This window comes from Hetaerina americana, unplaced genomic scaffold (assembly GCF_022747635.1).
Source record: "Hetaerina americana unplaced genomic scaffold, ioHetAmer1.1.p SCAF_3, whole genome shotgun sequence".
NCBI lineage: Eukaryota > Metazoa > Arthropoda > Insecta > Odonata > Calopterygidae > Hetaerina > Hetaerina americana.
In genome coordinates this window covers 64,463,128-64,477,476 of record NW_027286874.1, presented here as the reverse complement: position 1 = coordinate 64,477,476, position 14,349 = coordinate 64,463,128, and the positions used below count along the sequence as shown (strand labels likewise).

Here is a 14,349-nt window from a genome sequence, read left to right as displayed (position 1 = left end):
TGCCCACGGAGCAAACAAGCACTTGCCGAGAAAGCGTATGAAGGCATTGCTGAAACTTATCAATGAGTAATTCAACAAGGGGTGGCCAAAAAGATGACGCTGTCTCAATAGGCCCGCACTATCCTCGATATTTTGGTATGGACGAACAGATACCAGCGCCTTCCGGTGAGTGCTCCTATCTTAGAACTCCGTGCGAAAACCATGTCTCAAACGACATCTATGCGCCCTTCGTTGTGGATCGGCCATCTTACGAACTGTGTCCCAAACAATAGAGCCCGAGGGAAGGGAACTCCAGCTTAGAAGGGTACTCACCCTCAAGCACTTCTCGCAGTGCTTGGAGCCACCTGGAAGGGGAGAATCATGGGAGCACGTTTGGAATGTCCTCCGCACAGGTATGTCACATCAAAAATTTAAGTACTACTTAAAAAGAAAAATTAATTTGGAAAGAATAAACCTAAAACTAAAAAGATAAACTGAAAATTTGAATAACTAGCACCTGATTATGCTAAATTTTTATTCGAAAATTAACAACACCATATTTTGAAATATATATATATATATATAATTTAAATAGTATACCACGGTTAATTTTAACTGATTCCTAAAAATTAAGCCGACTAAACGGCATCAAACCAGGCAGTGCAAATGAAAACTTTGACCGCCAAAAGGAGCTCTTTCAAAAACTTGAACAAAACATTGAGATTCGTCGTTCATTTTTTTGGTGCATAATGTTGTCGATTTGTGTAGATTTAAAGGCCCTATGAAGCCTTCTTCAAGGGACCAAAAAGTGCACACTTGATCCTTACGCACTTGAGTACCCTTCGTCTGGAACATGGCTTATGATTCATCTTCACGCGTCAAGGGGCCAGGTTAAAGGCCGTTCGACACCACCAGAGATCCATTTCTCAAAGCTAAAAGCCGGTTTACAAGTCCTTAAGATTTGATCGCACGTATTTTGATGCTGATGTTAATAAATGGTGCACAGCCTTGCTACTTGCCCAAGTTAGACTGCGTGCGACTCGTAGAGCTTTGAGAAACGGGCCCGAGGACGGACGTCAGGGACATACCTCGTCGAACGAGGACGGCAAAACCTCTCTCATGACATGTGCACTCAATGGCTCAGGCAACTTTCCCGCCGTAATCTTGATCCCCGAAGGAAATGCACCGAAAATGCATCATCGGGTGCCTATTTGAACGTAATATTGCTCGTAAATATCAATTAGGATTTGTGAATATTTGTTTTAAATTTTGATCGAAATAGTACAGTAAACGCCCAACTTTTCCATGTTTTAATGCTGGACGATTAGTAGATTTTCATTTCCACTGAAGCGAAAAATACCAAGAACTACATGGACGGCATTGGGAGTGGTTGCCGAGGCTGCTCGAAGTGAAAGCAATAATCAAAGGTTTATCAATTAAAATGTTCCTGAATCCACCGGGGAAAAAGTATTTTGGAGCACTGAGAATATTTACTGATATTGAAATTCCATTGTCACACAATATGGAATATTTTTCTCCGTAATTTTCACTGCAAAAAGTGATAAAAATGTTTCTTCAATTTCGGCTTACGGTCAATTGTGACAAAGGTCTGGTAATGAATGGTAGAAGTTACAATTACTTTTCGCTCGCCAACTGTTTTCATCACAGTTTGGAGAAAATAATGGAGGGAGTTTTAAATTTCGACGATTAGTGAACTGCAGTGAGCGAAATCCATTCTAACATCTACTGAACAAATGAAGCAAGAAAAATGGAAATAATTTAGGTGAAATCTTCAAAATGGAAGGATTAAAACGATTCGTTCATAGAATAGTCGCGCGAGATTTGAGTTTCTTTCGTTTGGCTTGAGGAAGGAAATGACGAGCGAAAATAAAACGTTTCCCTATCAGGAAACACTTCGCCGTTGCCAGAAGCACACGCATCAGAGGATGTCAACGCTCCTTCTTACGCATTAAGATACTACAAGATACTATCCAATAAGTACTGTCCTGCAACTCGGAAAGGACCGACAATGGAAATTATTTCAACTTGTAACGACACATTCCATCAGCACACTACTGAAGCTAGCGCAACAAGGTACGATTTTAAATATAATTTACAAGCTAGACAGAATGTGATTTATTTTTTCTATTCCTAACTTTAATGACATGTACTGTCGCAAACTAAATTGAAATAGGAGCAATGCCTACTTTAGATCAGCCACTTCGTTGGTAGCACCGCCACGTTACCTAAAGCCCTCAATGAAATCTTCAAATGACTTAATTCCTAGCGTATGATAAAAGTATATACGAAATATAACGACATATATAAAGATATATGTACAATTTACTAAACAACCATAATTTTAAATAGTAGTTAAATAATATGCAGGTGAAAAAAAGAAGTGTTATCTAAAGTGTTATCTAAAGTGTTATCTAAAGAAGTGGCATCTAAAGGTATACCCAACCCCGAAGGCCAAGGCCATGGGGTGAAACTGTTCAAGAACTACATTATGTGGATTACTAAAACCATTTGATTAAACCATGTGTCTGCGTCATATATTCCATTTTTGTCCATAGTGATGATGGAAATAGTGGCAGTAGATGAGATAATACGTAACAATAGTAAAATATAGGCTAAACATATAGGCTAAGCATATAGGCAAACCTGATAATAGTGCTGCACCGTTTAGGTACTTCTGATTTTTTCGCCAGTTTTAAGTTTCAGGGTAGCTAAAATGAATTCAATTTCTTCGATTTTAAAATGTTGATGAAAAACGGGAAATCGGTAGCAGAAACAATTTGGTGTGTGTGTATGTATATATATAGAAAGAATATGTGGCATAACTATCATATTTTTTATTATATTAAGGCCACCTCCGATAACAACTAGGTCAACAATGTTGACTCGGTTCATTCATGTGATTTTTACGTAGACTAGTAATAGGAAAATACTCGTTTCATCAGTCGCTGTATTATAAGAAAAGGAGAGAAAAACTTAAAACTTGCAGTCAACTATTGAATTCACAAAGCAAGGAGCAGTGTGTTGTGAAAATTCATTACAGCGAAAGTCAATATTTCTCAGGATTATCGTAAATTATATTTTGGTACCTTCGACCATTCCAACAACTGATTCGTGAGTAAAATATGAAGGAAGAACTATTCGTAAGCTTCACTCAACTCTAATCTTCACCTCATGTCTTTTCTTGTTGATAGCACAAACGAAGAGAGGAGGATTACATCCACAACTGAAAGCATTGCCAATAGGATCGTGGCATCTTACAACAACCGAGGACTACATGATTTCGACTTTTACATCAAGTTACCGCTTTTGGTATGACCTGCCTATTCTATTAGTTTCTAAAACACATCTCTAAAGGTTTCGTAGTTCGTTTTCCATTCACGTAAAATGAACCCCAATCCTCCCAGAAAATATGTGCTTCAAATTACTTCATAATATTCTATGGACATCAAACAGCAATTAGCAAGGCGATTAGTAAGGCACCATCGAGAGGATATAGTGAAGCACATAGCTAGTATTACGAGTATTACTCGTATTATTAGGTAATCTACCGGTAAAGGTAGGTTTTTGGATGGATACAGCTCCTAAATAAATATTTTGTTACTCCTAACAAAACACAAAATCCAGAATCCTACTGTATATCAGGTCCCTCTTCGTCTCTTAGTACTTTCTTCCTCCCTTCATCCTGTCCAACATCCCTATCCTGTTCCTTCCCTTTCCTCGTTTTCCCAACATTCTCCCCTCTATCACAGTCTTCAACATCCCACTGCCGGTCAATACCCCCTTCATCCACTTTTCCTGCCTCCATAGGATTTCTTCCAACAAACCTCTGGGAGAAACCTATGAAGGCAGGAAAAGTGGATGAAGGGGGTATTGACCGGCAGTGGGATGTTGAAGACTGTGATAGAGGGGAGAATGTTGGGCAAACGAGGAAAGGGGGGAACAGGATAGGGACATAGCTATTAATACACATAAAAAATAAGAATAAGCATAAAAAATAGCCGATATTAAACGGATACAAAAAAGAGTGAGCTTAAAATACTGTCAAAGACAAACGAAATGGTATTTTAAACGAGTTCAAAGTGATAATTGTTCACCAATTAGATTTATGAAATTAAACAAAAACAGTTTCATAGTATTTTAACTCACAGACAAACCAATTGAATTGAAACGCATATGCACCGTAAAATTGGCCCAATTGATCAAATAAAAAAATTCAGCAGGTTTGCATTAAGTGGATTGTTGTATCAATATTCAATCCCTGCAGAAATTCACTTGATATGAAAAAGGAAAACCAAAACATTAAGTAATTGCAAACTTAAAAGACATTAAATAAATTACATTCTGCTTCTGGTAAATTTAACTTTACTTTCAAAGAGAAATTAAGCGAACTACTTTATAGGCTCCGGAGAAGGGATAAGTTGTTTACAGATTTCTCCTACTTTTTTGACAGATCGCCTACACCGTAAGTGCCGCACTTCAATCGACGATGCCGATTACAACAAAAACCAGCTACATTGACTACCTACCACGAGTACTATTCTTCGAGTTCACCTTTTTAAACGCCTACATTATCCTCAACTACCATTGGTGGTCTAAGTTAAAGAAGACAACGGTAAGTGATACAGAGCGCAAACAATCAGACTGACTGACGCATTTCTTTTGCATTGCACTGAAGGTAGTGTTGAACCTTGGCTCCACAATTCCTACTCATCTTTTGCCGAAAATAAATCACATCAAAACAGCCCACCGCGAAGCCAAACTCGCCCTCTATCGAATAATTTCAAAGAGAATTTTTTCCCGAAAGTGATTTACTTAAATATGACAGTCTAAAGTACGAGCATTTTTAACAAGGTTTTGCAGAAGTAAGAAACAATTGGGTGTCGTCGGGGACATTAAGGGAGGAAGAACCACCACTTTTTGGTTGGACGTATTTATTGCTACTTACAACATTGTAACACAGATGCTCGGAGCCCAAGGGTAGTCACAGGGAATAAGGCAGGGAGTCGCGGGTCTTGCGAGGGCGCAGACCGGCGTAGGGAAGGGGGAGTCGCGGGTCTTGCGAGGGCGCAGACCGGCGTAGGGGAGAGGGAGTCGCGGGTCTTGCGAGGGCGCAGACCGGCGTAGGGAAGGGGGAGTCGCGGGTCTTGCGAGGGCGCAGACCGGCGTAGGGAAGGCGGAGTCGCGGGTCTTGCGAGGGCGCAGACCGGCGTAGGGAAGGTAGGAGCGAGTCTTGCGATGGCGCAGACCGGCAAAGGAACAGACTAGCCCCCCTAGTTGGGTCCCCCTTGTATTTATGCGAAATACTGGGGACCAAAGGGCGAATTGATACCTCGGAGATGACGCACGAGGAGGGATGAGAGCGCGGGTGGACGGCTAGTGTCCCAAGGAGTCCCGTTACTGTTCTCGCTCCACCCCCCCACGACATCACCCCGTCGGCAGTTAAGCCCCCGGCTTGGAATTACTAGGCTCCGAGAAAATTTCATATAAATGAACAATAAACATGAAGAAAACACTGAGTATCAGTATGCAGAGTATACACATATAAAAAAAATAGCGAATAACAATATGAACCTTTTAAGAATTTAAGTTACATTGGAAATGTACATTCTTGAGCAATCATTGATATAGGTGGGTATTCAACCCCCTTTTTCCTTCTTCACTGTCCTTACGCGCACACGCACACAAAAATGTTCCACACACAAGTTCAAGGTCCTTACGCGCGCACACACACAAAAATGTTCCACACACAAGTTCACAACTGCCTAAACACATTAGCACATCAGTTCACTGGGCCTTTCACAGATTGGGAAAAGGGGGACAAATGTTGGGGATGCAGATTGGGAGACATTATACACCTGAATAGGTGGGTGTTCCGGCGTTCCTGTGGAGGATTTCTGCCCCTTCCCCGCTCTCCGGTGGCAACAAATATAGCCTACACCGAAAAGGGCAAAAGCTATAAGAGCTAATGCAGGAATTCCAGCGTAATGGATTAACTTGACATTTTTGATTAATGGTTCTATTGTTTGAAAATGGTGAGTGACTTCAGCCATAGATATCGACGGTATTTCATGCGTATTCAGTTTCTTAATAGAATTTAGTATTTCATTTATATTTTGGTTAACACCTGAAGATTTGTACAAATAGTCTACTGCTGATAAATCCGGGGGAAACCTCGGGATGGGTTCAAATAGTATATCCAAGTAAACGGAGGAATTGCTGGAATAGTTAATGCTAATTCCCTCCAGTCGAGATATCCCGTCACTCGCGACACAGCCCGAAGGGAGGATGAAACTCCCATGACCCTTTAAGGACACTTGAAATCGTCTATGAGGGCAAGAAATATTTAAAAAACGCTCCCGGCTCACGCTAAACAGCCACTGACCTGCAATTTCTCCCCTTACATACTCCAAAAACGGAGTGCTACGTAATTGCACTTCGCAGTGAGTTTTTATGGATATGCTACTGTTTAAAAATGCCGCTATGTTGCACGAGTCAGATAGGTTGCTTAGGATAGGATAGGAGGGAAGGCACACTTGCACATCGCCTGTAACACAGTCTTCGCCATAATCAGGCGGGAGTAGGATAAACCCCTCGTGGTTCTCTGTTACCGCCAAGTACATGGAATCTGGTTTTAAGACCATAGCCGGTTGGCCGTCAGGCATCCCCACCGGGAACGTGTGAGCCTTGTACACTCTAAATTTTCCATTTCGGCGACTTAACGGGAGTGCAACCAATAGCATGATAGTACCAGCATGCCTGAGAATGCGAACTCGTGCAATGCTGTATATAGGCATAACCGAAGTGCCTTCGTACAGTGCGAATTGATGGTCAGGCGCCAACTGGGTTTTAGCAGTTTTCAAGATTCTTTTTAGGTGGGACGGGGCGAGGATCGTGGGTTGCAACCTACCCAGCTCCGCTAGCATAACGGTAGTCCGTATGAGCGAAAGAGCTCGTTCAAGTTCTGCTAAATGTTGCGAGATTGCTAGATAACTATTGTGAATAGTGGACAATAAGTCAACAAGAGCAAGGCTACTAGCTGTTTGGTGAGCGAGATTACTTTCCGTGATGTTCATAAAATTTTTGATTGCCTGAAGGGCCCTAGCAGTTTGGGACAACATTTTGTCATGACGCTTTAATGTATCCGATACATTGGTGAGAAATGTAAAGCTATTCTTCTCCAGGGTTTCCGAGTGTTTCGCGAATTCTGATATCTCGACTCTTACCGCCCTTATTTGGTCGTCTGTAGCTGTGCCCGCGAGATAGTGAAGACCGTAACCTATGGCATTGAGAAGTCCTCTTTGTGAGCGCTTGGAAGAGACAAAAAATAAAGAATCGAAATCGCTCTGCAGGTTAGCAGCCGTACGACCCATATAGGAGGAATATTCATGAACAGCTTTTTTAATTGAGGGACTATTAATGTTGATTGACACTGTTGCCGTAGTTATTTCCTTAAAATGTTTTATCTGTTCCTTCACATCCGTTAGTGCACCGTGGAGTAAATTATCGTGCAGGTCCACATGCACTATCCATTCTCCCGAGGTTAGGATGAGTTCATCATGGGGAATAAAAAGAAGCCCAAGGAGGCACGAGGGTAGAATAGCGAAGATGACTGCCCGCTGCATCATGTCCACTGAATGTCTCCGGGTGGTCTGCTGGGACTGATGCTCTTCGGCGTAGCGGATGTGGCCGCTGAGATTTCCTCCTCCAGTCCCGGGGTAACAGGTCGTTCAGGAGTAGATGGAGGGCCGTCATCATCCCGGCGGACGCATACGGCGGTGGTCTTTTGTCCAACGCTCGGCCGGCAGTCGTAGGCGTGTGGCTCCCACCACCAATCGAAGTCGATCGCTCCTGGACGTGGCGTCGATTCTTCACTTATCTCTAAGCTCCATCCTGGTGTTGGAGGCCGCTCCGGAGGGACGGGATCGATGCATTCGGCAGGTCGTTTCGACTCCTGTCCACGCCCTTGGCTCCCGCTAACTCCGTGTTGTGTTGCGGCTGCCATTGTGAGAAAGGGCTCTAACTCTGTGTGACGCGGCCGGGTCGTGGGCGAAGATTGTACGGGTGGCGGAGCGGCGATTGAGTTTCCAACAGCGGGGCTGGACGCGATGAGTATGGCGTCTGCAGGTCCGGGTCCCGGGTTGGAGAGGAACTCGGCTCCTGATGAGTGTACGCTTCGGTTGGCGTTGCAACGTCGGTTTCGGAATTGGAAGGAGGAATATTTAAGGCAGAAGGAGGGTCTTCGGTGAGGAAGTTAGGTTGGGGGATAGGCTCCGGGTCTGGTGGAAGAGGTAAGACATTCCTCAAGTGGGCGATGAACCTCCGTCCATTCTGAAGATTTTCAATGTCCAGCGTAACTGGACTTCTTACGCGGATAACCTTATACGGGCCTATCCATCTAGACAAAAGCTTCCGAGATCGACCTGGGGAAGGGGCCATATTCCGCAAGAGGACTAGTAGTCCTATTTGCACTTGAGGTAGAGATAAGCCTTTGTTATTGCGGATATGCTCATTCTCCGTATTCTGCTTATCGAATTCTGCTGCTTGGTTATGTGCCATTTTCAAGCGATATAGGAGTTCCTGTTCATAAGCTGCTGCATCTCTCGGTTCGGATTGTTTAGGCAAAATGTCGGCTTCCCATGGTAGATTTAATTCACGCCCATACATTAGATATGCGGGACTGTAGCCAGTGACTCGATGTTTTGTATTGCGGTACACAAATAAGGCAAAATTCAAGTGCTCGTCCCAGTCTCTGTGATCCTGCGCTACATAGTGAGAAATGACATTAGCGAAGGATTGATGAGCTCTCTCCAACCTCCCGTTCGCAGAGGGGTTGTAGGGAGATGTGAATATGGAGGATATCTTTAGAATTTGGCAAATATTTTTCATTAAATTTGACGTGAAATTCGCGCCTCTATCCGTGAGCAGATACTTAGGGGTACCGTGACGACAGACAATATTCTCCACGAATGCACGCGCGACTGTTTGTGCGGTCTGGTCTTTTATTGCTACAGCCTCAGGATAGCGAGTGAAGTAATCTTGACACGTGAGTATGTACTTATTTCCCTTCTTTGAAAGGGGAAGCGGGCCAACTATATCTAATGCTAATTTCTCCAACGGATAGGTTGCCTCTAAAATTGGCTGAATAGGAATAGACCGTATTTGAGCCTTACGTTTTTTGCATTCCAAGCAATTTTGTACATACAGACGCGTGTCTGAATAGCACCCAACCCAAAAAAAATGTCGCTGAACGATATTTAATGTCTTATCTAATCCGCAGTGTCCTGCTAAAGGAGCATCATGACAACGCTCAAGGATGTGTTTCCTCATTGCCTTTGGGGCACAAATAACAGTTTGCGCTCCCCTTTCTGTAATATTGACTTTGCATAAAACCTCGGCGTCGTCATAGAAGTAAAATGGATCATGGTTACTCGCCAGGGTGTGTAATGATTCGAGCTCCAAGCACTGGCGCTGTTCTCTAGCTATTCTGTCTTTGTCCCAGCAGGGCTCGTATTGTGAGGTTTCGACGAAATTAACGATATGCGTTCTTGATAGTGCATCACTGTGGGCGATATCCTTTCCTGGGCGGTACCTAACATCAAAGGAATACTCATTTAGTTCAACAACCCATCTCGCCAACCTTGGTTTTGGTTCCTTTAGTGCTAATAGCCATTTTAACGGTTTATGATCGGTACAAAGGGTTAAGTGTCTCCCCAGTAGGTAGACGCGGAATTTCTTCACCATGGAAACGACGGCAAAGCATTCTACTTCCGTCGCGGAGTATGACTTTTCTGCTCCATGCAATTGTTTACTGGCGCATGCGATAAGATGTTCTCCATCTTCGAATTCTTGAGACAAAATCCCACCAAGTGCGCAGTTTGATGCATCTGTTGTCAACTAAATTTCCTGGAAAAATCTGGAAACCTTAAAACAGGTTGCGTACACAGGTAGCATCGTAATTTTTCGAAGGCTTGACTTTGCTCAGTTCCCCAATGAAATTGTGACTCTCTTTTTAGTAGTTTCGTGAGCGGTCTGGAAATGTCGGCAAAATTTGCAATGAATTTTCTGTAATACCCCGCGAGACCGAGAAAGGACTGAAGAGCTCGTATATTTTTTGGTTCCGGGAATTCCTGAATGGCTTTTATTTTCTCATCGTCGGGCTGTAGACCTTCTGCTGAAATAATATGTCCTAAAAATTTGACTTTTTTCCGGAAGAAGATGCATTTCTGGGGTTTTAGTTTTAATTTCGCTTTTCTCAGCCTGGAAAAAATTTCCCTTAATCCAGATATGTGGGCTTCCCATGAATAATCATATCTAAGGATATCATCCAAATAGAAGACGCATCCATCCCCGAGTAGCCCCCCCAACACAGCATTCATGAGACGTAGGAAGGTTGAAGGTGCATTTGCTAGACCAAAACTCATTCTATTACACTCGTAGTGACCGTGGGGCGTACTGAATGCGGTGTATTCTCTACTGTTTCTGTCCACTTCCACTTGCCAATAGCCGGTACATAAATCCATGGTGGAAAAATAGCGTGCGTCGCCTATCTAGTCAAAAATTTCATCCATGTTCGGGAGCGGAAACACCTCCTTTTTTGTGACGTTATTTAGGGCGCGGTAATCTATGCACGGACGGTATTGAACAGATTCATTACTCGTAGATTTTTTCTTCACCAAGATTATAGGGGCGGACCAGGGGCTGGTCGAAGGGGATATCACGCCATGTTGTAGCATTTCCTTAATGGCATCATCTAACACTGCGCGCTGAGAATGAGGTACACGATACGGTGCCTTCTTGATTGGCTTTGCATCTCCGACGTCAATGGTATGCCTTACTATCTCCGTACAGCCTAGAGGAGTAGTTGGGCTGACGAATATATCGAAAAATTCGGTGAGAAGCGTTTTCAGTGATTCTAAAGCTACCGCAGGTACGTCCTCCAGATTGAAAAGTGAGGAAATATTTCCCTCGGTGGTTTTTCAGGCCAGATCTCTCCTTCCTCAGAGTCGATTGTATTTAAAAGCGGATTAGTTGCTTTCTCGTGAAACCCTTCGACCTCTATGCTCGAACCTTTCTTAATGATTTTTTCAGTAATCCCATCATTGAAAAGTAAAACAGGAGCTATTCCTCTCTCAGACACCTTCACAATTGTCGGGAGGGACGTGGAACACCCTCCGAGGAGGAGTTCTTTTTGCGCTAATTTATTATTCCGGGCCCAACACATCAAGATCGACAAGGGGGGTACTTTGATATTTTCTTCAATACACAATGATTCGAAGCCACTTTCTTCCCTGGAAAACTCTCCCTCTGATTTTGAGACTACGGTTCGCACCAAGGCGTCATCGGAACCACCCTTACTAAGGTTATCACACAGATTCGGAAATTCACTTCGTTCTGATGTCCCGGCGTTAGCATCGTCTGTCTCCACAATTCTGTTTTCTCTCTCTTTTACAGTCGCGGCTTTCGTCTCGACATACATATCTGCCCCTTGATACATCTCAAAATTTTCTTGGTTAATCGGGCTTGGGAGAAATAATTTAGTGTCGCATTTTCCCATACTAGATTCTGAAGTATTCGGTGCTGAGGAAAGAAGGCGCGGAAGTTTGTGCTCTTCGCAGCTTGAGATTGATGAACTATAATCAATAGAAATTCGTACTTTTTCGGAGGATTGCACTTTCGGGGGATCGGATTTTACGCGTCGCGGTTTGCACCATTCATCGGCAGTCGCAACCGTCGGATTTTCTGAAACAATGAGACGAGGCTGCTCTTTCTCTTGTGAATAGTGTTCACATGTCACCGCGTCTGAATGACAGTCGGTTTCCTCAAATGTAATCAGATCGATGTCTAGTTGCTGTCTATTGCTGGGATGTAATTTTACGCCATGCTTGTTATTTATGATAAATTTTGAACTATCCAGATTGATAGAGCAGCCATAATTTTTCATAAAGTCAAGTCCAATTATGCCATCATAATTTGTGGTCCCTAAATCTACGATCAACGCATCGTGCGGGTAAGACTTCCCGTCAATCATTAACGGAATATAACACTGGCCTTTTACCGGGAGAACATGACCTGAGGCGCTTTTGATGGGAGTAGCATAGGGAGAGAGACTAAGTTCCATGAATGAAAATTTCCTTTGATGGAGAATGGTGACTGCGGCGCCTGTATCCACTAGGAACCTAAGAGGTTGGCCAATCATCGTTGCTACAAGTATCAATCCATCTTCGGGTGTTACAGCTAAAATCAATTCTCCCCCGACCTTGCGATCGGGGCTGACAAGTTTCCCTGCTCCGTTAACCCTTTGCTTGGGCAATCTACGGGGCGATGACCGGATTTCCGGCATAGCCCGCAAATGAGTAGCGGGCATTCTTTTGAATCGTGAGTTGACTCACCGCACTGAAAACATTGACGCTGAGTTGATCGGCAATAGCGAGCGATGTGCCCTGTCCGACCGCACTGATAACATTTGCGTGGGGGAGGAGGCGGAGGACGTGGCCGCTCTGCCCTTTGCGACTCATGATTGGGCGGGTAGGATAAGTGATTGGGCTGAGCTCCTACGGTATTTACGTGTGCTGATTGTTGTCCATTCGGGACCATTACTAATGGCGTCTGTTCGTGAATGGGAGCCGGGGGGAGATAGTGTTGCGGGAGATGAGGGTTGACATGAGACGGCTGCCTAGGGAAAAGAGAGTGGATGCCACCAGCATTAGGAACTTGAATCGCATAATTTCTTAAATTCGCCTCCTCATTTAGCGCAAACTCTTCGGAGTCGCGGGTTTTGCGAGGGCGCAGACCGGCGTAGGGAAGGGGGAGTCGCGGGTCTTGCGAGGGCGCAGACCGGCGTAGGGGAGAGGGAGTCGCGGGTCTTGCGAGGGCGCAGACCGGCGTAGGGAAGGTAGGAGCGAGTCTTGCGATGGCGCAGACCGGCAAAGGAACAGACTAGCCCCCCTAGTTGGGTCCCCCTTGTATTTATGCGAAATACTGGGGACCAAAGGGCGAATTGATACCTCGGAGATGACGCACGAGGAGGGATGAGAGCGCGGGTGGACGGCTAGTGTCCCAAGGAGTCCCGTTACTGTTCTCGCTCCACCCCCCCACGACATGGGCAAGAATGTTTTTCTTTGAGATGCCGACGAAACAAACCTTTCATGGACTAAAAAAATATTAATATCACTCAAATGGAGGACATGTCTTAATGATATCGAAAGAACTCTTTCCGAAATAATTTATTGAACCATTAGCAGATGATAGATCCGAGCCGGTTCTTTTGAATTTCTAGATGAAAACTGTTAATATTTACATATCTCATGCACAGTATAGGGCTTATTTTGACTATTTGGTTGGGGTTATTTATAAGTCATTTTGTTACAAATGATTCAATTTCAGTACATTTTTCTTTGGGAGGTGCACACAAAAGGTGACTTCGTGCAATTTTAATAGTTGCCTACAGTTTATTCGTTGATACGCTCCGTATCAGTGTCACGTTTTGCACTCCTGACATTATTACAGGCACAGGATAAGGATGCATATGCTCATTGAATTTCCCTGCCTAGAACAAAAATTAAGAGATCATGTAAGTCGAGTGATGTAAACAAGATCCTTGGATACCTGTGACTTTCGACAGTTAAATTTAACAAATTGGTGTTTTTCATCACACTATTCTAACTCTATCACGAGTAAAAATTGGAAATCTCAGGAAACAAAATCTGCCAATGATATTTTACTATTATTTATTTTACAAAATGTGCCTATAATGCACAAGCTTACTCTTCGTGGCTCACCAATCCACGTCCATTCTACCGGACACATTAAAATGGAGAGGAACGAATCAAACGGCAGAGGGTATTGCAAGGTAAACAATATCATTTAAACGTAAAATACCTCACGATTTGGAGAATATCATCCATTTCCGCACTTTCGTTTAAAGTTTCATTATACTTACATTTTTACAAGCATAAAATATTCATTAAATCAAACTCTATGGATCATTTTTACAGCCTCTTGGCCTCTCTTCTTTTCAGAAGCAGTTATACGGGGTTATTGGTTGCACTCTGTGCATCACGGCAGGAGCCATTGTAATCTTACATAAAGGGACGAATGCTGATCCAGGTGACATACCAATTTCTCAGGCAAATAACACCAGCAGCAATGGAGTACACAGGAAGAAGCACGCCGACACCATGGCGTCGGTAGGATTTTTGGCCTTCTCGGCAGCTATCCTGCACTCTTTAGACGCTATTATTGGATCTTATTAGACAAATATTTGATGAATGAACTAAATATAATTAAAATACTGTACATTTATGAATGAATTAAAACTGTCTGAATATTTTTATGCCAGAAAACACTTTC

At 43.5% G+C, this 14,349-nt stretch overlaps 2 protein-coding genes across 3 annotated transcripts in view; one reads left to right on the top strand and one right to left on the bottom strand.

Annotated features, from left to right (window-relative positions):
* The window catches only part of Adsl (adenylosuccinate lyase), a 341,605-nt gene that overhangs the window by 263,971 nt on the left and 63,285 nt on the right, over nt 1-14,349 (bottom strand). The window lies entirely within an intron of this gene.
* Nucleotides 279-14,277, top strand: LOC139690719 (uncharacterized). Of its 2 annotated transcripts, none has more exons than XM_071588238.1 (4): nt 279-392; nt 3,192-3,309; nt 4,451-4,612; nt 14,019-14,277. In XM_071588238.1, exons 1-4 carry the CDS (start codon nt 361-363, stop codon nt 14,250-14,252), a joined length of 546 nt encoding a protein of 181 aa, XP_071444339.1. In that variant the 5' UTR covers nt 279-360; the 3' UTR covers nt 14,253-14,277. The 2 variants fall into 2 exon arrangements, with proteins under 2 accessions (XP_071444339.1, XP_071444338.1); XM_071588237.1 differs by lacking the exon at nt 279-392 and adding an exon at nt 1,919-2,073.

Excerpts from the sequence above, each read along its gene's own strand:
- LOC139690719 (XM_071588237.1), top strand. The coding sequence starts at position 2,009 with ATGGAAATTATTTCAACTTGTAACGACACATTCCATCAGCACACTACT. Across the intron at positions 3,310-4,450 it reads ACATCAAGTTACCGCTTTTG|ATCGCCTACACCGTAAGTGC; the intron begins GTATGACCTGCC and ends CTTTTTTGACAG. Across the intron at positions 4,613-14,018 it reads CTAAGTTAAAGAAGACAACG|AAGCAGTTATACGGGGTTAT; the intron begins GTAAGTGATACA and ends TCTTCTTTTCAG.